At 40.3% G+C, this 22,662-nt stretch overlaps 2 protein-coding genes across 2 annotated transcripts; both read right to left on the bottom strand.

The window, feature by feature from the left end:
* Positions 1–2,498: 2,498 nt before the first annotated feature.
* On the bottom strand, positions 2,499–7,055 carry LOC310951427 (5-aminolevulinate synthase, non-specific, mitochondrial-like). Its single transcript, XM_083919635.1, has 11 exons — positions 6,965–7,055; positions 5,653–5,858; positions 5,361–5,537; positions 5,062–5,181; positions 4,751–4,970; positions 4,439–4,623; positions 4,064–4,243; positions 3,722–3,886; positions 3,355–3,623; positions 3,036–3,198; positions 2,499–2,818 (listed from the first exon to the last, which is right to left on the bottom strand). The coding sequence occupies exons 2-11, from the start codon at positions 5,840–5,842 to the stop codon at positions 2,658–2,660; spliced, it is 1,830 nt and encodes a 609-aa protein (XP_083775761.1). The 5' UTR covers positions 5,843–5,858; positions 6,965–7,055; the 3' UTR covers positions 2,499–2,657.
* Positions 7,056–9,261: 2,206 nt separating this feature from the next.
* On the bottom strand, positions 9,262–16,857 carry spo11 (SPO11 initiator of meiotic double stranded breaks; the record flags this gene model as incomplete). The annotated part of the gene is made up of 13 exons (XM_083919636.1): positions 9,262–9,381; positions 10,389–10,500; positions 10,912–10,988; positions 11,333–11,370; positions 11,826–11,925; positions 12,034–12,143; positions 12,306–12,342; positions 12,593–12,679; positions 13,919–14,027; positions 14,179–14,245; positions 14,595–14,683; positions 15,478–15,591; positions 16,745–16,857. The coding sequence occupies 13 exons, from the start codon at positions 16,855–16,857 to the stop codon at positions 9,262–9,264; spliced, it is 1,173 nt and encodes a 390-aa protein (XP_083775762.1).
* Between the last annotated feature and the right edge of the window lie 5,805 nt (positions 16,858–22,662).

Here is a 22,662-nt window from a genome sequence, read left to right as displayed (position 1 = left end):
ACACACACACACACACACAAGCACACACACAGCCAGTGGTCCCTCATACCCACATTTCTGTTCCAGTTGAACTCTCCTTCAGGAGGTGTTGGAACCACCTCTCAGACTTTTTGCAATAAGGAACTGAGCAAGTAGCCCGTATCTACAAAAGACAGTGATGGATGAAGGAAATGATGTGTGACATTGAGGTCAAACAATGCACACAACAATATTTCCTGCCAATGACACCTTCCTGGCATTTTGTAGATTTACAAGATTCCCTGTATATGAAGCAAGAGTTATTTTAGGCGGAAGGATGACCTTGTTTATTAATCAAAGCCAAGAACTGAATGGTATTGTTATGTGTGAATCTCTGTATGATGACTATGTCTCAAGATTTATTTTAAGACTTGAGTATTGATTCATGTTCTGAGCTGGCTGGCCTTGCACGACAGTGACTGCTCCACTTCTCACCAACACTTTGGTTACATAATGCGCTCCAAACGTGAGCTCATGGTAATTCTCTCAGAAGAAAGAGAGGGAACTTTGGTTTAACTATGGTCTTTGATTTATAAAATCCCAGGTTCTGCATGTCAAGTGCATGCTTCGGGGGCTTTCACGCTTTCACACATACCCGACAGACACATAAACACACCCTGTCACGTGCACATGTACAGTGGGAAGCATTCAGAGATGAGACAGATGGGAGGAGAGCTTCTTCTCCATTGATGTTTCTTTGCATGTAGGAGTAATGGGCTTAGCTGGATGATCATAGGCCACAGGATAAAAAAATGAATATAGTCAATAAAATGTTGGTTCTATCTGGGAAGAAATAAAATGACATAACATAACTAGGCTGTTACATTAATGGCAGACACATCTTTCAATTCATCTAAAACACTCTATATCTGTGAATCTGACACACACACACTGAGGTGCATTGATTGTGTATTTGCTGCATTTTATTACAACCAACATGCTATCTAGATGGGAAACACAATATCCTGTTTTCTATTGATACCATCTAGTGGTTCATCATGGCAGCTGCTGCACAAGCTGTGAGTCATCTGCAAAGGAAGGAGGAGTCTGGAGTCACAGCCTCACAGCTCCAAACAGGAGACCTAGTATGCCTCCGTGTGGTGAAAACCCAGAATGCCATCAAATGCATTTCAAGAATCAATGACCTGCAGATGACCACAAATCTGCCCTTAAGCGGATTATACATGAACACACTACTTGATGTATCTCTGCCTTTTTACTAAACCAGCAGGTTATCCATTAAAAGAGTATAATCCTAGATCTAAGCCTTCCCCATCACCTTGTATCATACCTTAGGGCCTTATCTACAGGAGAAAGCAGTTCCACATTTCATTACATGTTATAGCTGATATGAGAGATAGTCCTGCCAGGGGCACTGAAAATAATGAAATAGTTTACATATGTTCAGCAATTATCCTTGGTGTCAGGATTCACGTAAAAAGTATTAAACTATATATTGAAAGGAGAGACGCCCTTCAGAAGGAGTTGCACACCTGTTCGGCGCTCTCAAGACAGGGCAATGTGGTTTCAGGAGATAAGATCCAAAATATACTGGAACACACAGACAGCAGGCAGAATTCTTTATTGTCTGACTTACATTTAGAGCTGCAAAGATTAGATTAATTGATTGTACCAGACATTTGTTGATGTCATTTAGGGCTTTGGGAAAGACTGAATTACTGTCCTTTTATAGAACAAACAACTAATCGATTAATAGAGAAGATATTCGTCAAAATAATCATCAATGAAAATGATCATGAGTTGCATCCCTACTAATGTTTTGACTACAAGCCCGTCTTCAATTCCTGGGGTAAAACTATATGCGAGACATGGTTTGAGCTGCTGTGTATTTGGGTTGCAGTGAGTGTGTGGTATTTCATTCCATCTGCTGTCTCATTCTCTTCATACTTGAACACATAAGACAGTAAGAAAACCCACATAGTACTACACTAGGGGAAATTATTTTGTGAAGAAAGGCTGCATAAAAACAACAATTAAACAATGTTGGATTGATTTCGCTGCTGTATCCTACTAGCACAGCCCAACTTCTGTGACACACTTCTTTACCAACCACTAGGAGTTAGACAATGCTAATTTAACCTTTATATGCTCTTAAACCTGGGATTATATAAAAAGCCTAATCTACATGCTGAGCATTAGTTTTTTTTTTTACTTGGGGGCGGAGTATGTGTAAACTATCATGATGTAAATAATAGGACAAATATATGTGCAAATATATGTATTTATAAATGTTTGGCTTTCTTAAGACATAATCAATAGCCTGCATTTAAAGTGAAACACACAAGGGTACATGAGACTTATCCCACACATTTATTGGTAACACAGAACATTGTATATGCAATTCATTTATATCTGATGCCAGACCTCTCTCCCCAACTCACATAGACTTTACCCAACTATCTGTGTTTATATCACTGATCAAAACACACCTTTTCAAACTGCTTTTTAATGTCCGATTAATGTTGTTTTCAATGATCATTTTAACTTTGTGTTTTTGAGTACCCTGAAAAGTGCTCTTTAATAAAACTTATTATTATTATTATGATTGAATGAAAATGCAATAAATGGCTTGAATAAAAGGGGGCTTGTTGGGATTTAGTGTTGTATGTAATGTCAAGCTAAGCTACTGCTGATATCATGTGACTGAGTCCTGTGAAGTAGGACTTCTCTCTCTCACTCATCAGCTCGAAATGAAGTGGCTGCTGGCAGAAGTCACACTCTGCTGAGGAGTGTGGCCTCAACTCCATTCCCACCTCCTTCCACGTCTTCACTAGCCGGTCTGTGGAGATGAAGCAGAGAATAAACAACGATCTTTACCATAATGGATACTTGGTACACCTAAAAGCATCAACAGTGTCAAAATAATTGTAGTCGTAAAGAAGTATTTGTCTCACTATCCAATGTAGCTACTGGGCTTACCAAAACATTTTGAGAAGGTTAATTCCTGAGCATAATAATGCCATTATATTTTTCATCCAACTAAGAGTTTTACATACCAACGAAGTAGAACATCATCTGGGGAGTGTGGTGCGGTGTGGGTGCGATGCGCAGCAGCTCCTCTCCTTTAGCCACAGTGGGGTAGTTGATTGCCTGGACGTAGATGTTGTAACGAGACATCATGATGTCACAGATCTCATTGTTTTTCTGTGGATCTGCCACCTGCCAAACAGACACATCTTATCATATGTCAGATTGACATTACAAAATATTTAAATTTCATTTAAGCTATTACAGAGACAGTCCTACAAATGGAAGACTCCCAAGTGAATCCTTGCATCAGCACCAGTTAATTGGATAAATGAATTATTTCCTTACCCGGACAGGAATTATGTGGCTCGGGCAGTGGACCACCGGAAGGCCTGAGTCCATTAGCATCTGTCGGAGCAGCTTGACACTCCTCTGATGTTTCCTCCTGAGCATCTGGCCTTCCTCACTTTTCAGGATCTTGATGGACTCCTTTGCCCCTGCCAACAGCATGGGGGGCAGGGAAGTAGTGAAAATGAAGCCTGCGGCGAAGGAGCGCACAGTGTCCACCAGGGCGCTGGTACTGGCGATGTATCCACCCACGCAGCCAAATGCCTTGCCTGGAAACGAAATCCATAACAAGTCAGAGAGGCACATATGTAACTGGTGAGGGTGTTGTGGTGGGTTTCCCCTAATTAGTGAAGAGGGAATTACTTACCAAGAGTACCAGAGATGATGTCCATTTTGTGCATGACTCTCTCTCTGTCCCCGATCCCGCCTCCTCTGGGCCCATACAAGCCCACAGCATGAACTTCATCCACAAAGGTAATGGCACCAAACTTGTGGGCAATATCACACATCTCTTCTAGTGGGCACACAGCACCTGTAAAAGCACAGCATTCATTAGACTCATTATTTACATTTTTGTAGTTTTATTTTAAATAACAGTAATGCTTGTCCTCTAACAATTTAATGAAACCTAGCAATTAGGAATAAATAAATGATAATATATTGCCCTATTAAATATGACTGACACATGCAGGGGGAGTTAAGTACTTACCATCCATTGAATGCACTGTCTCAAAGGCAACAATCTTTGGAGTGGATGGGTCAGACCTCTCAAGCAGCTCTTGCAGGTGGGTGACATCATTGTGACGGAAGATAAACTTCTTGACCCCGCTGTTTCTTATGCCCTGGATCATTGAAGCATGGTTGCCAGCGTCAGAGTAGATTTCACAACCTAGAGGAGTAAACACACGAAAAAAGTTGAAATTCTCTACTATGGGTAGAGACGGGTTCTGACACAATTTTTTTTTGATCAAATACATTATAATTTTCTGTAAAAGCAAAAACACAGAACTTGAAGGGGATCTATATTGCTCATTTTCAGGTTGATACTTGTATTTTGGGTTCCTACAAGAATACATTTCCATACCTGGTAGCATTTTTGCCAGAGTGAATAATGTGGAGTCATTGGCTACAAAGCAGGAAGTGAACAGCAGTGCAGCATCCTTGTTGTGCAGGTCAGCTATCTCGTTTTCAAGCTCCACGTGGAATTTGCTCGTCCCTGAAATGTTTCGTGTGCCTCCAGCACCAGCACCATGCTTCTGTAAAGTTGACCTTGATGGAAAAAGTAAAGTGTTTATTATCATAAAACTAGGTTATTCTCGTGGTTCAAAAGGGCTGAATCAGTAATAATTACCATCCTCAGATGATTTCTGTTAAATCAGGATTATGGCCTACTCACATGATTGTCTGGGTGACTTTAGGGTGACGGCTCATGCCGAGGTAGTCGTTGCTGCACCACACAGACACGTCTCTCTTTGCATGAATAGACTCTGAATAGTCGTCTGCCATGGGGAACGAGGAGGCACGCCGGTTCACTGTCTTAAAAACCCTGTATGTGTGATCCGTCTTCTTGCTTTCAATCTTCTTGTCAAAATACTTGTCATACTGGAAGGTGACGACTGAAAGAGGAAAAATCGAAGGAGGGTTTTATGAGCTTAAAAAATTCCCTTTGAGAATTATTATTAACTAAGATAAGTTTTTCTTTCTTACCCTCGGGCAGATTGTCCTTTAGCAGGTGAGACACTTTGGAAGATTTAAAAAGTTGTTTTGGTGTCGCTGTGTTGGCCTTGTCGGCCTCGATAAGAGCCATAACCGATATATTAGCTTTCCCTGTTCAAGAAAGATCCATAGTATTAATGACCTTTAAATCAATGCATGAAATCCTTTTGCTATCAACATTAAATGTCACTAGTGTGCATGCTCCAAGACCAAACAAGCAACTTTCATATTTTACATAACTGACTTAAATGTATGGGTATAATTACACATGTGGCTGTGCAATATCCTACCTGTGCGCACAGAGTGCACTTCCTGAATGTCTTCTTGCATCTCCATGCTGACCTCTCTTACTACTCTGTTGTTTTTCTGCACTAACTCTGCAGCCAGGAAAGGGCATTTGGAGCCTACAGCCTGGCCAGCAGGTGGCGTGTTGTGGCCTTGGGGAAACTTGACATCACGCTTTTGATCTACAGAAGACAGGAATACATTTCTTATCATAATCTGTCAAAATAAATATTGTTTGCATTTAAATCACCATTAATGCTATGGATCTAACAGTTATGAGAAGGCTTTACAACTGACCATCATTTGTTGGACTGCCTTTGGACGTACAAGCTGAAGAGGACAGAGCTCTGGCCAGAGGTCTGGTGGCCAGATCCATCATCACAGGACACTTTTGGGCATAGCTCATCAGCGATGACCTCCCAGTCAACTGCAGGACAACACTGGGCACAGCAGTGAGGAATGGGCACCGGCGGATTACTGCATCCATATGAAATATTCTTGACCTAAATGAGAAGGAGAAAGAAATATCTATATATGATAGTTGTCCTGAGTTTTCAAGGCAGACAAAATATACAGCCATTATACATCACATAAAGATCCAACATTGGAAAGCAACCCATCGAAAAGTTTAACTATTCAGGTTACATTTAAGAATATTTTCCACAAAAGCAGATCCCATAAAAATGCTACTTTTATCTACTTTTATCTTAATTATCTTCTAGTGCCACACATTAATTTTGTTTTTACCTGAACACATCCCACTCCAACTTGAAGTAACAGATGAAAAATGTCTTGCGAAACATGACTGACTCCACACTAATCTATGACCAGCGAGTCCGGAGAGGTATGTTATGTTTAAAGCCCAAAGCACTACACTTTCATTCCTTCTGCTCTGTAGTCAGCTGTCCTTGACAAGTGGGAAAGGGAAGGCCTCTCAAGGACCTGTCTTGCTATAACAACTGTGTGGTCTCACCTAGAATAAAAAGAAGAAGACCCAGCTGGCTTCTTTTCACATGAAACAGACTGAGCCCTCACCTTCCCATATTACAAAACAAGGGCTGGGGCTCACAACACCCATGAAGAAAAATGAGATGCTAGAGACAATGATTCTCTTTTTGAATTACTATTGTTACCAATTAGTAAATACTTCATTTCTAAAGATGAACAGCGTTGATGTAACTGACCTTGACTCAGATATCATAAGAGACTACCACTGAAAGGACAACAGATTTAAAACCTACATAGATTATAAGCCAACATTAACGGCACACATCCTGATGCTTCATATTTCACCCATTCAACTTTTATTACCTATAATAACAGCATTTATAATGATAAATTAAAACATAATTTAAGGTGAAAACTGGTGTTGTCAAAGGGATAAAAATATGCATAAAGTGCCCCCAAACAACAGTTAGCCTATTCCGCATAAGATTGATCTTCACAGCTCCTCTTTAAATGTTTTTTTAGTTATGATCAGTAAAAGCATATCAAGCCAAGCTTTTATTAATGTCTTACAAAAAAACAGTTACTATCTTCAAGCAGCTGGACATGAGACTGATCCCATGTAAATCATCTCTGCCATATTTATGTTCTTATAATAACCCACCTGGTTTCTCCGTTAGAACTGAAATGCTGCTGCTCAGTCTTATTATCCAAAGACAATTCTTCTTCCACGTCGAGGAAACTCCAGCTGGAGAAATGATATTACTTGGGTAACTGCGATGACGTAGTAGTAGTATGTTGCACAAGCAGGGAGCCACGCCCACCAGCAGTCATGTAATGCCACTATCAAAGATCGTCTATTCAATACAGAAAGCACTTCACATCTGCTATTTACAAAGTTATCAACAAAATGTACTTCAAAAGTATAAAAGTAAGTAAGTTGTCATCACTCAGATCGCCTCATTTACAGCGTTATACCACAGACTATCATTTTATCCATTTTTTATCATTACATACATGGAAGAGCATTTTAATGTTGTAGTTCTGCGGAGCCAACTTTAGATACTTTGTGAACTACTGGCTGGATTTGCAGTAAACGGCTTCATCATGTGTTTTTTTGGCTAAAAGGAACTAGAAGTTACTGAGCCCCCTGGTGTCAGTCAAAAAAAAAAGAAGCCATGTAATAAACTGAGGGGACGGATTACTAAACTGAGGGCACAGGTTATTCAATTTGGCAACCCGCGCCTACGGAAATGACGTCAGCTCCTTCAACGCTTCGCCGTTAATGAGAGCTGCGATTGACGTGACAACCACAATAGATGCAACGCTACGAAAGCAATCAATATACAGTGTTCAACACAACATAGCATTAACTGTAAAGGCTATTCGTAAATATTAATACATTGACTTACATGTGAGGTGTTTTTTACACATTTATTTGCATATTTTCACAAATATAATACATTTATTGTGGTTGTCACGTCAAACCATACCGCACCTTTCATTAACGTTGAAGTAGCTGACGTCATATCCGTAGGCTCGGGTTGCCAAGTTTAATAATATGTGCCCTCAGTTTAGTACAAGCCTTTTTTTTTTAATGACACCAGGGGGTAATTGCACATACATAATTGTAGTGAAGTAAAAAGTACAATATTCCTCTCTGAGATGTAGTGGATTATAAGAATAAAGTAATATAAAATGAAAATATTAAAGTACAATATATATCAACATTGTATAGTACTTAAGTAAATGCTACATTCCACCACTGCTTTTTACACTCTACTACATTACAGGGGAAAACATTTTACTTGTCACTAACCTGAATTTTTTTTTCACTGCCATTGTTACTAGCTACTATATACTGTGATAATGACTTTAAAAATCTTAGGCTATTGATTTATCAATTTATAAATGATGTTGCACTGCTAAAGATTAAACCACGTCAAACAACTGTTCACATGGAAAAGTAATAATGATGCACTAAATGATGTTTTGCAATCCTCATAGCAAAATAATATTTTAATATACAATGTACAATTATTCCTAATCTATTATACGTTTTTTTGAGGTTCTTGGCTAATTACAACTAAAATAAAAATCTGATAAACAATACCAACTCAAACTTTAAACTGGAAAATGATAAACAAACAGGTTAAGAGGAAACACAAGTAAAATAAAGCCTTGAAATCAGCTGTCTAGCTCAGGCGTGTCATCTGAATGGCTGTATGCTGCTCTACTCATCACTAGACTATTTTAACATTTACCAAACATTTGAACTAAGAAATGTTTCATTCTCTCAATGTGTCTGATGACAATTTGCCTACAGTGAGTATATTATATTGTATTATATTATATTTTTTACCTCTTTCTTCAAGTTCACCATATTGCCCCATTCTCTCATTTAATAAACACTGTCTCCACCTGCTGGTGAACAGATCATATAAAGAGAAGTAACATGAGCCTTTATATGATGTCCATTAATGAAGGAACAGTCTCACAGATACTCCAGTTCCAAAGCACTAGATCATCATTATCCACTCACTAGTCATTGTACCAGCATGCACAGTGGTGTTCAGTGGTTGTAAAGCATGCAAGATAATGATGAAACAATTATGGAATAATTAACTCCATGAATGAAATTAATCAACACATGTTTTGTGACTTTATAACAGCAGGTCAGAACATCTTGAGAATATAAACAAGGCTAACTAAAGTATAAAGACCAAAAACATGCTCTGACGTAATGTGATTACAGGGTTTTAATGAGAGCATGAGACATTTTTTAAACAGTTAGAAATCATAAACACACACAGTCACTAGTAAACATTACAAAACAACATCACATAATATTTAAATGTGTCTGACAAGGTTGGTCCGGACAGTTACATGACAGATATTTCTTTAGTTTTGCAACCAGCTTTAGCAGTTCACTCCTTATTCCACTTAGTGGCAGCATTGCACTCATACCCAGCCCCCATAACGCAGCTTATTGGGCAGGTAGATGTTGGTGAGGAAATCAGGACCTATGGCTGCTAGGGACTGTATTTCAGCCTTGACCTTACTCTCCTGCATCAGTTCCATCTACAAGAGAAAACACGCAGTTTTAAGGAGCATGCAATAGGAAGCTGTACCAACAAGCATAAATCATCAGGTGTTTATCTCAAACAGCCGCTCCACAACAGAGGGGCTCTTCTGTATCCTCAGTACCAGCGAACTAAGAGTCCTCTCACACAAATTCCCAAGTAGGCTCATACAGTAGGTGCTGAGTATAGTAGGTTAGGGATGAGTGATGTGGAAAAATGATCTATGAGCATTATCTTTTTACTGATAATTGTTTTGTGTATAAGTAAAAAAAAGTATTTCGACAGAATTCAATCATCTCATCTCATCTTCATCCGCTTATCCGGGGTCTCAACTTATTTATTTAGACAACTAAAATTATATCTAAATAGGAAAACACAAAAAGGTACTGCATCCATATGAGAAACTATGAAAAGTAAATATTCAATAATACTAGATTATATTTCTTTCTTATGACTAGGTTACTTGAAGTTTAATATCTATAAACATTTTTTTTAAAGGTTATTCTTTGTGCCTTTATTTGGACAGTACAGCAGACATGAAATAAGAGAGCCAGAGGGGGCAACATGCAGCAAAAGGCTGCAGGTCTGATTCGAACCCGGGCCGCTGCGTAACAGACTTTTAGACTCTGTATATGGGGCACCTGCTTGAACCTTTGAGCCACCGGCCGTATCTCTAAAAAGGTTTCTGTATATGTATGCAGAATCTGCGGGCAATGGGGATCAGAAACAGTCTGGTTTCCATTGGTATGTAGTATTGACCAATGGTGTTTTAACAGGCTTCCATTGAATCCATCGGCTAGATTTGCATGCAGATAACTGTTTATAGATATCTCTTAACTGCAACTCTAAAGCCAAAATAGACGTCAGACCAATGTGTGACCCACGGCTGATGGGTTTCCGAGAGCTACGTTTCAGATACTTCACTTCATTTTACTTTAGTAAGCTAACACACGTCTATGCTACTTTTGTCGTTCACTCTAATTTAAAAGCACTTTCCTCTCTAACCTCTTTCTGCCAATCTGGTTGGCAGGTTAAGTATGGCCTTTTGAGGAGGCTACTGAGTTTGCTTTCATCTCTCTTGGTGAGCGGGATCAGTGCATTCTCGGGAACCCGCAACCTGAAGAATAAATTGTGGATTTTATTACACATAACCAAAGATTTCCTGAAAATGACAGCAGTCAGCAGGCAGTTCTGTAGATCGATCTTGTCCTTACAGTACGTTTCCTCCCATTCTCAACAGAATCACATTGAGGAGTTATTATGTGTATGTTTAGGGGGAAACATAGGCGGAAAAAACTCTACAGACTACAATTAAATGTATGTCAAAAAGCCATTTTGGCCTAAATTTGTTCAAGGGGACATATACTTAAAACTCAATATGCTCTCAGATGCAGTTCCTAGAAGGAAAAAAAATAAAGTGAGGGCGACAGCAACAGAAACCAAAACAAACAATCTAAATGTCCCCAGAATATAATCCCAATTAGAGGCAGGAGGAGGAAGTAGGAAGTAGCGAATGTTGAGTCCAAACCTCTGGAGGTCAGAGGGGAGGAGGCCTAGCCACATAACACTGGGGACGGTCAGACTGTGGGCCTCAAACGACATGGCCTGTGGAAAAACCCAAACACACACAAGCCCAGTGGAACACAGACACACACACACCCTGCTTATACACATAATATACATCTCAAATAAACACACTAATCAGCACTGTAAGTTAATGAATACAAGGATGATTACACAAACATCACAGAAATCAACAAAGACATTGCCACACAATCATTCAGCATTTTCGCTACATACAATGTCAGTTTAAATATTCTGAGATGGATGATTGGGACATTTTTTTCTACTTAAAGAGGGGCATAATTACATATTGCTAACAGAGAGACATTGAACAGGCCGCATTGGATAATGTACAGTACAGGAATAACTGGCATGGTGGGACTCACCACTGATCCGTACTTGTAGATACACATGATCTCAATCCCTGGGAAAATCAGAGGGAGAGGGAGAGACACGCTGCAATCATAGACATACCAGACCAATTATCCTCCAAGATGTGTAACGGAGCTTAGAACAAAGTAAAGCATTGCATATGTGTCTCGCCACGCAATGGGAAAAGGGTTTAAGGTATGGAGACTGATGGAAACTGAGCCATCCCGCCAGGACCAGATCAAGCCAACGGAAATAATAGTCAGACTAGGCACTATGACGTAGCGGACAGGTGCTAACATCTGCTGTCTTAGCAGGTCATGCAATCCAACTCTGTGTGTGTGTGTGTGTGTGTGTGTGTGTGTGTGTGTGTGTGTGTGTGTGTGTGTGTGTGTGTGTGTGTGTGTGTGAGTGTGAGTGTGGAGATTAAAAGGCATTAAAGTTTTGTTAAATGTGCAGAAATATGTGAAGTATGTGTAGGACCGGTGTGCACTAAAAGTGGACGAGTACCGTGAGGGTCAGCATCCACCAGAGCGAAGATAGGGACGTGCAGCGTGTCCCAAAGCTTTCTCACCATCAACCTGCTGTTCACATCTGGCACGCCTTTACCCTAATCCACACAAACACACTGGTAATGCATACAGAACACCAATACTGCCCTTTGTGAGAACTTCTGATGGATATAAATCATTTTTCTAAATAGAAAAAGGAAACACACTGTGATTATGATGCAAGGAGAAAGCTTTGTGCAGAAGTCGTCATCCAGTAGTCTCTGGAATGTTGCATCCTTCTCAACTATCATGACAAATTTTGCAGACGACACAATATCTGTATACGATAAAGGAAAATACACACACAATGCAACCATGTAATGCCCCCTCCACAATAACAACAAAATGACGTGATAGAATGGGAAGGCATGTGCATAACAAAGTTACAAAAACTCAACTAAACTACTACTAAACGACACAAACTAATCATAAAGGATACTTCTAATCCCACCAATGTTTGATGAAACGGCAACAGCCTAAAACAAAAAACAACAATAAAAAATGGTTCAACTAGTAAAAGATGTCTGAATATATTCAATTCTGTCATAAGCCTTTCAGTACTATCATTGGATTGGTAGGAAACACAAGGTAGCCTGTGGGGCAATACATATAATATGCATATAAACACAACTTAATTTTTACCTTTAAGTCATAGTTGATGTAACATTTTTTATGGAAGTAACTCGAAGACCATTTCAGTCAGTTGAGGTTGTGGATAGGACTTACAGCAGAGCTGGAGCGGCAGTCGATCCTTGTGCCGTCCTCCTCCATATAACACAGGTCACCTGAGATGAATCCCTTGGATGTGGCCAACTGGTGACATAAAAGTTACACACACAAAGTTAATGTTAATGCACGCTTATATTACCACATATAGCCAAGGGTGCAGGTTTCCTTTCAACATTAGGGGTGGGTTTGATCATCAAACACCTCATTTCCTGAAACCGGGTGTTTTTTTTCTACACAGGTTTATGGTGGAAATGTTTCATGACCCATTCAATGGAAAACACAGCATCAGTTTAAAATATTAATATAATAATACGACTGGAAGCAACCTTAAATCTCAAAACAGTGGCCCTAATACAGATAGTTATCGTTGCTTTTGAGGTTGCATACTGCCTCTTGCTTTACTAGAGGCGGTGTTGTGTCTAAAGATGCATCCTAGCACTTCTTCAAAATAAAAGTCCTCTGCTACTTTTATGTTTTCATTCATTATTATTGATTTTAACTATGCAGCAAGAGTGGAAATTCTGTAAACATTTAAAAATGACAATTGAAAAACTTGCCTTGAACTGTCACTCTTCTGTTTTATTCTTATATTTATATACTTACTTGTCCCTTTTATATTTTTATCTTTCACATATTATATTGTTCTTAGCATACCTCTTTTTGCCATTTGCTGCCTATTTGCTATTCATTTGACAGTTTGTTTGCTTTTATTATTACAAGTGTAAATGAGTTGCCTGTTCTTATATATTGTAATTTCTTCACTTTGTTGAAAAGCACCTGGAACTACACCCTCTGTATGGAATGTAGATATTTTTTTAAAATATTAATACAATATGCACACATACCTCTGGCACTGCTTCTTTGAATTCAACTTTAATTCAATTTCTGTTTGATCAGAACCTTTTTTCCCCGCAGGTGTTTCCGAAGATATGAAGCAGAACAAAATGCTTAAAATACCGCACTAAACTAACAGATTTCATCTGTGGGACCTGAACTAATAATAATAAAGAATATCCAAAGGAATTTTGCTGCAAGGTTTTAATTTCTGAGGTGTGTGTGTCTTCTACGACGTAAACCCACAACACACCATTTCTCACATTAAGGATGGATCGTTCTACTCCTTGTACATTATGTCAAGTTTTCATTTGTCTAGTTCACACAAATTGTATCTACAGTGTGGTTATTACAGATGGACTATTTACTGAATTACCCGAAAACATGTCATATCTTGATATATATCCTTATCGAGATATGAAATTATCTATATTGGGATAGAAGATTTTGGCCATAGTGCCACATAGACACAGACACATACATACTTACCACATGTAGTGATCTGCGAGGCACCTTTATCATGCAGGAAATGTCATCCACTATACTATCAACAGTTATTTGTGAACCAAACAGCTGTGTGTTGTTGTAGTAGATGTCTCTGTGAAAACAAAATGTAAATCTTAAAACTAAGAAATAACCCAGCAAAACAAAACCGATTCATAAAAACACTCCCATGTCACATACAGGATATGATTTTTGAATTTTAGCTTCTTAGTGGAAATTTCAAATGTGAACTGACGACAAATAACCTTTTGGTCGCATATGAGTTGCTCTGCACAAGTCGGTAGATGACCAAGAGAATCTTGAGAATTTGTGCTTCAAACAGAGAAACAAACAAACCAATCATTATAAACCCTATATTCACATATCACATCTTTAAAAAGGACTGGAATGGAAACAAATAAAAAAATATTCTGTTCTTAATAAGAATATCCATGAGGTAAACTGATCCCTAAAAGCATCTTTCAACACATACAGTCTCTGCCAATTTGTCATCTAAAACTAAGTCTGACTTTTACTGCTGTTTGTGCAGTTTTTACATGTGTTCACAATGAATATAAATGAAAGCCACATGAAGTACAGTACAGCTATAACGTTTTTTGACTAAAAGGAATGTCGGTTGTCAAGAGGAAAAATAATAACAGAGGTGTGTGTATCTTCTCACCAAATTTAGTGACAGACGACGGACAGTCGCTCCTAATGGTGGTGACAGAACTTCCTGAACTCATTTGAAGCCCGATGGCACTGTCAAAACTTTTGTGGGAGGTAATGAAACACAAAACATGTGGCAATGAAAGTGGAAAAGAAGGGAGGAAAGGAGGCCATTAACAGAAATCTACACAAATTGTGTGTGTTACATTTACTTTTGTAGCTTTGAAAAATAGGCTCCACCACCTGTACGCCATCTGAAATTCCCCACACCCTGAGGGCTGGGCTACCTGTGAAAAGGCCTCCCCCGTACCTCACCTCTCATCCTGGTTCCTTTGTGAAACCTTCGGCGCTCGATCTGTGGGATTCTCACATTTGAAAGGGCTGTGCTAGAAAGTGCTTTAAGCTGTGGCGCAGTTTGATCCTAACAAGACCAGACAGTCTGCTTTTTAGTGAGCATAAGGTCTCTGCAGCCTAGTCACATTAAAGCCCTTTGTAAATTTGTGTAGGCCAGTGGTTTTCAATTCCTTATCATTCCGTCATCTTTTAAGTAGCAGGAAGTTATTTCAACTTTAATCTCTCTGAAACAAAGTTGGAAGTTAAATTTTTTCCCTACCACCTGGTTGCCCGTGCAGTCTGCTTACAGCACCCTTTATACAAATTCAGACGGAGTGGAAGTGTATATTATACAGCAATCTGATCATCTTGTGTGGCCTGAACTCCCACAATAAACCTATGTAGGTAAATGTTTATTTATTTCTTACCCAACATGACTGCTTGTGTTTATCTTTTAAAGGTCAGATGGCTTACGGTCCCACACAGTCGGTGTGTACAATATCTCAAGAGTGCGGGGTGGGTAGAAAAACATTTCCCGCTACAGCATGTTTAAATAAAGTTACCTGATGTTGGCCCAGCTGGACCTGTTGGGCAGTGCCAGGACAGGGGCCTCATCTTTGGAAAGACTGGTCACTATACCTAGGATTACTTTTTCAATGCGGCTCAAAATTTCCCTGCTGGAAATAAAGATACATTCCTTTGAAAATGGGCAGACACCAAGCACAGGGGTTCTGAATTTCTTTCATGATAGTTCAATGATATATTGTTATAGAGTATAGTATATGTCATAGAAAATCCGAGAAACAGTTTATGGTTAAAAAAATCCAGAAATTTTTATTTTTGGATAATCCAATAAATTAACCTGTGCCAAGCAAAAATGGTCTAATGTTAGAAACATGAAATTGATAGCCTACCTACTGTACTACAGTAGAGGCATACTGTTTGCAAACAGTGATGGTGGACACATTAAAATAGTACAGAAAATGTCAAAGATGTATTGTTAATCATGTTTACCTTTACTTTGAAAAGAATATAGTTTGGATTCACTGAAAATTACAGGACCTGCTTCCTTAAATGCTATGCTCTGATATCAAGATTTACAAGAGAGAAGCCAAACTTTTATGAGGTGATTAACATTAATCGTTTAGGTTAGACATATCCTATTGTCTTTCATCATTATGGTCTCAGCACAGACGTTCACAACTTCTATGTAGATTACTTGCTAACGTTATATTTCTTCCAATAAAGTTAATATATAAAAAGGGAACGTTTCACAGTTGTCGAACTGTTTGTAAGACACATACCCTTATTGTTACATCATAAAGGAGCCCAGTCTGACAATCCTAGTGATGAAAACAGTAGAGTCGCAGTCTGAGTATGGTCGACATTCATACGCCTTTTTTGAGCACTTCAAGATCCGAGGATTGTTGAAGAGTCATTCAAGAAAGACGGTGAAAACAAATCGTTTATCATTTGGACGTTTAAGGTGGATTGATTGATTCACGACTTCTACAGTAACATGAGAGAAAACACTCCGTCTTAACATTTGCAGTAGCTGTCCAAAAGCGGTAAAAGACTGATGATAGCGGGAAAAGTCCGTATGATCGCGACGCTATTCACAGCGGCAGCCAGTAAAATCAAGCAAAACCGCACTTTAACAAACAAAATCAATCATTTTAACATCAACTCGCTACATTGTGAGTGAGCAAGTCAAATACCAGTTGTCATTATGCTGATGGACAACCATTTGTAAGTCACGTTCACCAAACAGTAGCTAACGACCCAGTGTAACCCCTCTGTGTTCACGAGTTTAACGTGACGTTGACTCACTGACTGGCTGCGTCCTCGACACGCTCGCGGTCTGTCATGACTTCGACATTGTTCAGTAGTTCAGCGCGGACCTTGTCAATTTCTGAAAACAGCTCTGTTACACGGGATCCCATCGCGTATTACTATCTAACGTTACACTGACTGTATGTAATAAAAAAAAAAACCACGATGTTCCCGCGTAAGGATTTTGTCCAAATATCGCGCGATTTGCGCAGCTGACTGATTGGCTGAAATCACCAGAAGCATTCACATTGCTTTACATATGATTAGCTATTGCTATTTCACTTCTTCCCATATCATACTACCACATTTACACGGTAAGACCATGTTCACAACATGACATACATCAATGTAGCCTAATATGCCCACAGTCTGCCCCAGTGTGGGCCTCTCTGATTAAGAGGGCAAAGTGCATGAAACGTTATTATGTACTGCACTTTTCGAGGTTTTTGTACTAACATATCTTGTTCCTGCATTTTAATTCTAGTATACCTGACTACATTTCAGAAATAATGCACATTCACACAGACTACATACACTGTTACAATTCTGCCGACATATTTTTTAACATATGTTTTTGCTTTGATTTGTATACACAAAAACGGATTTAAAAATGTCAAAATCTACCAAGTGCCTTCAGTTTTAAGGGTTAGTCAATTGCACCCCCTATAATTAAGGCTGCAGGAATAAATATCTTCCTTTGTGGTGTGGCTTTTCTTTTGCACCTGTTTTTTTTCACAAAGCACTGCACTTCTGTTGATTCTCATGAAACCCTCTCATGAAACCCTAGCTCTGAATAACTGAAGGTACTTACACCTGGCATGGAACACAGTACAAGAGTACACAGGTCTTTATTTTCAATACTATTGCTACACACACACACACACACACACACACACACACACACACACACACACACACACACACACACACACACACACACACACACACACACACAAACACCCCCCACCCCCCCCCCCCCCCACACACACACACCCACACACACACACACACACACACAAACACACACACACACACACACACACACACACACAAAACACATTGCTTCAATAAGAGTTGATGCCATTTATTAGTTTTTAAAAACATAATTAAACTTGGAAAGGGTAATTGTGATATAATGGCTCTGGCTCCGCATTTTTTAAAACATATCTGTATCTTTTCCTTCAGGACATTTCTCCTATGCGCTCCGCACCATTGTCCCTCTTTCTCTCTTGCTCTCACCTGCTTCGGATGGCCAGTCCTGGCCTGAAGGAATCTGAGTACTTCTTCTATGAAAGGCACAAACAGGGCTTATATGTATATGACAATATCAAGTCAGTAACCATCTGGTCAGTTTTTAAAATATGATGCATTGCATTGTGATAGATTATACAAAAGTGTATGAGTTACATACTATATGGGCCTATATAGTATATACAATACTCATTACTTTTTGAGTTCTGAATACAGGACATAGTTACATAGTTTTGGTATTGCTGCAAATGTGTACTTTCTGCAAGCAATCATTCAGCATTTACGATGTGCTGTCACATCTAAATTAAACTAGTTATCGTCTTGACTTTATACGCTTAATCATCCCCTCTGTAATTGTGCTGTCAGGTTTGCCACAGTTGAAATACCAGACTAACCTACAATAACTACTGTCGTCCTTACAGGCACGCAGCAGCCTGGAAATTCCTGCAAGCAGCTACTAGTCTTCCTTTTCAAGCTAAAGGTCAGTGCACATTTGCAACCTTCGTCCATAAATAAGATCCAGAAATGTGTGTGGGCTAGTTATCACCTTGTTGGTGTGAGGTAGAAGTCCTATGTTGGCGATGTTAAAAAAAAATTCCCATTAGCACCCGCTGTGGCACTCATGAGACCCTTTATGTGAGCTTGCTGCTACTTGTCCAAAGGTGTGTCTACTGTATGTGTGTGTTTCTGTTTGTGTGGGTGGGGGATAATTGACTGCGGCTTAAGTCTTTGAGAAACAACATTTATATGTGGAAGTAATTTTTAGATGTAATTTTGATGATGGTTGTGTGTGACAATAATACTGGCCAACATGTGTTTTAGGGCTCAGTGAGATGCTCATTCTGTTTTGTAGCAGCAGTTATGTTCGCTGTATCAGACAGTTATAGAGTAATTACAGCTGTTTTGAGCGCCAAACAATAAAATGACATTACATGAATACGACGCCTTGGGGATATTACACATATTGCTTCATCAAGAACCTTTCAAACTCTGTTTCACTCTCTTTGTTGCATCATGTTGCAGCCATGTCACTCTGTTGTTAAAAACAGAGAAATGTGCTTGGATTCTATAACTATTAGATCATCCAGTGTCCCCACCTTCAAGAATTGCTGGCAGGCATGCTGTGTGTGTTTGCGGAGGCACTGAGGTCTTTCTTTCACAGTGTGAAGGCCTGGTCAGAGTGTGTGGGAGCCAGGATCTAAAGAGAAGAGGTCTGTGCCCCTGACCTGACCCCGAATATTTCCTAATGTGCAGCTACACCAAAGGTCCTCCTTTCCCCTGAGTGGCTTTGACAAGCTGCTTCCGTAGTAATGGCTCTTAATTTCTGAGTAATTGCTATCTTTAAGTGATGAGGGCCAAGCCCTCACCCAAGCTGAAAAAAATCTTAAAATGTGTAAGACCACAGGTTGTGGGGGTCTTTTTTTTTCTGTTCCAGAAAGGCTGAGACCCCTGCTGTTCTTTTGGCCCGGGAGAGATTTGTATCGAGTGTGAGGCCCTAACCCGAGGAGACAGAGTGCAACGAGTCATGTGCTTGTCTCGGGATGAGTGTTTGTGCTGGACGGGGGGACGGGGGGGCATGGGGGAAGTAGGGGGCTGCAGGGTCAGAGGAAAGAGAGTGGGGGCACTCGCTGCAGGTGAGGGGGATTAGCTGAAGCTAGAGGCCCAAAGAAACTAAATACAGATCTGTCAACCTAATCCTCACAAATAGAAAACAGAGCGGCCCTCCCTTCACAATCCACATAGTTCAGCACATCCACCTCCTGCTCCTCTGCCCCCCACCCCCACCCCCCACTTTCTACCTCGGGCTCTCCTGCTCCTCTGTTTCTCATCAGCTTTTGGACTAGGCCAGTCTGGGTATGCCGCCTCCTTTCTAATGGCTCCTCAGACCAGCATCCCCTAAAGAGGAGCTGACTGATTACCCAGGGTCCTCTTTGATTGACAGACCAACACAATCTTACAGAGTGATGAGATCAAGAGTCAAAGGGGCAAGGCCTCTCTCTGCAGAGACAGCAATCTAAATGGGACCTCTGACTTGTCGCTGCATGAAACTGGGTAGACCTTTATCAGGCCCTCACACCTCAGTAATGAATGCTGATAAGCAAAATGTGAAGAGACCAGGTCAGTGTCAAACCTGGACTCTGTGCCGATGACACAAGTGACAGAGTGCCTGAGTGATAATATCCTGCAATGGATAAGCTCTACTAAGCCAAGCATTTTGGAAGGCTTAGCTAAAATGGTATCTCTGACTATCAGTGACACCAACTATAACTGATGGGTCTGGCTGGACTGCTGAAAGCTATGAATCAGATCCAAGCTACTCGGGTGTTCCCTAGTGCCATGTCCCGGCTGCAGACAGACCAGGAGTGACAGAACATACCGGATGCAGGCAAAAGTTGGAACTGAGTGATAGCAAGGAGGAGCTAAATTAGTAAGTAAATAAGTAAATCATCTGGCAAAACTTGAAAACCAAGTGATGTGTAACTTGAACAAATGCAAAAATAAAAGCATTTGTTGTGGGAAGAGCACTTGAATTCAATAATTTAAACTCAAACTCATAACCTAAATGGGATTTACATTATAACTATTTTAAAGCTGTTTCGTATACCCAACTCCTCTCTTTTCTTGTGCCTGTCTCACAGCTGTGTCTCATATGTTCATGAGGCCCCTGGAAGTGTGAGACACCAGAAGGGGAACATTTGCAATAACTCAGCTCCACCTGGTTTGGCTGTTTTAACAGGGCCGCTGGTTTGTGCAGTGCACACAGTGGGGTTACGCCAAAAACGTAGACAAGGGTGGACAGACAGGGAGGGGGAGAGGAAAAAAATGTGCCTCCACCCTCTCCTATCCTTCCACCCCGACCCCACACTGCTTCATTTGAGGGTCAGTTTACCCTGAAAAAGTGTTACTGTATCGTCTGTGGGTCTGCTTGGTCAGACCCCCCTCCACCGAACCTCATCTGCCACTCCACATACACGGGCCATCAAAGGACTGCTGCCTGCTGCTCGCTGAGGCAACACATGAAATAAATATTAATCTGACCCTCTGACCGCATGCTTTGAGCTCCTAAATGGAGATAAGCAGGCAGATGGAAAAAGCCCCAACTCTTTACATACATAGAAAGGAAGAGAAAGAGATTTTCTTTATGTGGATTTGAAAGACTTTCTCACTGCTGTGTGGTCTTCTTTGGAGCTAAGTATCATGCTCCAACCTGTTGGAGTGGGAAGGTGTGTATTTGTACAGATTGTCTGAGATCATAGTGGGAAGAGTGTATCTGTGTGCACTCGAAATGCTACAGGCCAAAAGCTAAATTTGAACCAAATGAAATTTAAGGTTAGAAGAAGAACAGGAAGAAGAAACTGGCCATTAATATGACATGTAAAGATCTTGTGAGTTCATCTTTGTAAGGCCTTTATAATATAATGTTTTATACTCACGGTTGTACAGTTATCAAACTCAACGCATTCTGCAGTCCAGTGATTTACTAAGTATACTGCGCCCACCCTCTTCAATGGCTAAGCAGGCAGTATCAGTGTATGTTTTATTTTACTGCTTAATTGTCTTCAATGTAATGGTATAGGTCAGACAATGTGTATCGCTGGATGTCTAAATATAGAAGTGGTTGTCCGTATCGTAGACAAAATATTGAGGTTAGTGTGAAATACTCTTGGCATTTTTATGTTGTCGACTGAAGGTTCAAACACTGTTTGTTCTGCTTTTCCTGCTTTGGTTCTCCTTGTCAAAGGCCCCTCAGTGCAGCTTACCCAGCCTGGCCTCAGCCTGTGCCCACTGTTTACTGTGACTGTCATCAAGCCCATGGAGGCCCCAAACAAAGGGGGGTCTGTTCTATTATCCTGCCCAGGATTGTCAGCTCCTCTCTGGGCACAAACAGAGCCAAGGGCTGGGGGTTGTTACAGGAGCACCCGGGGATTTGACCTCACCAACCCTACAGCAAGGGTGAGAGAGCGGGAGAACGAGTGTCAGACAATAAGGGAGAGAGAGAAAGAGAGAGAGAGAGAGAGAGAGAGAGAGAGAGAGAGAGAGAGAGAGAGAGAGAGAGAGAGAGAGAGGAGGAGAGAGAGAGAGAGAGAGAGAGAGAGAGAGAGAGAGAGAGAGAGAGAGAGAGAGAGAGAGAGAGAGAGAGAGAGAGAGAAGAAAGCGAGAGGAAGATGTATAATTATAGCTGAAACCAAGACCCTTTCAAGTACCCTGTCGGAAACTGCTGTAATGTAAACACCTGCGGCCATTAGCTGATTCTATCTGAGGCACCAAATAGAAATGTTTATATGCTACATGTTACTACTGAAAGGCCATTTAAAAGCAAATAGAGGATTAGATATACAGAATGAGTAGAGGCAGGCTATGTAAGCTTTCGGGCTAAGCCATGTTGAATTGTCATTGGAAAAAGAGAAGTGGAACGCCTTTGAAAACCAGAAACAACCACATGTAATGGGCAGGAAGGTGAGCTAAGTGTAGAAGACCCCAAGATACGCTCTGCCTCCTTTTCTTCCTTCCTCTGTTTGCAATCATTGCTTGAGCTGTCTAGCAGCCGCCCTTGCTGTGCCATTGAAGTCTAATTTTATTGTCATAAAAATCACCTGGCAAGCTGAAGCCCTAAAACATCTCAACTAAAGAGCCTTTAAAACTCCTTTCTCAAGACGTCTGTC

This window comes from Echiichthys vipera, assembly GCF_963691815.1.
Source record: "Echiichthys vipera genome assembly, chromosome: 9".
Lineage (NCBI taxonomy): Eukaryota > Metazoa > Chordata > Actinopteri > Perciformes > Trachinidae > Echiichthys > Echiichthys vipera.
The sequence above is the reverse complement of the archived record's forward strand: the minus strand, read 5'-3'. Positions and strand labels throughout refer to the sequence as shown.

What these genes read in the sequence shown, in the direction of transcription:
- LOC310951427 (XM_083919635.1), bottom strand. Translation starts at nt 5,842, where the DNA reads ATGGATGCAGTAATCCGCCGGTGCCCATTCCTCACTGCTGTGCCCAGT. An exon ending in AAAGGACAATCTGCCCGAGG is followed by an intron (nt 4,971 to 5,061) that starts GTAAGAAAGAAA and finishes TTCCTCTTTCAG; the next exon opens with TCGTCACCTTCCAGTATGAC. An exon ending in GATGATGTTCTACTTCGTTG is followed by an intron (nt 2,819 to 3,035) that starts GTATGTAAAACT and finishes TCATCTCCACAG; the next exon opens with ACCGGCTAGTGAAGACGTGG.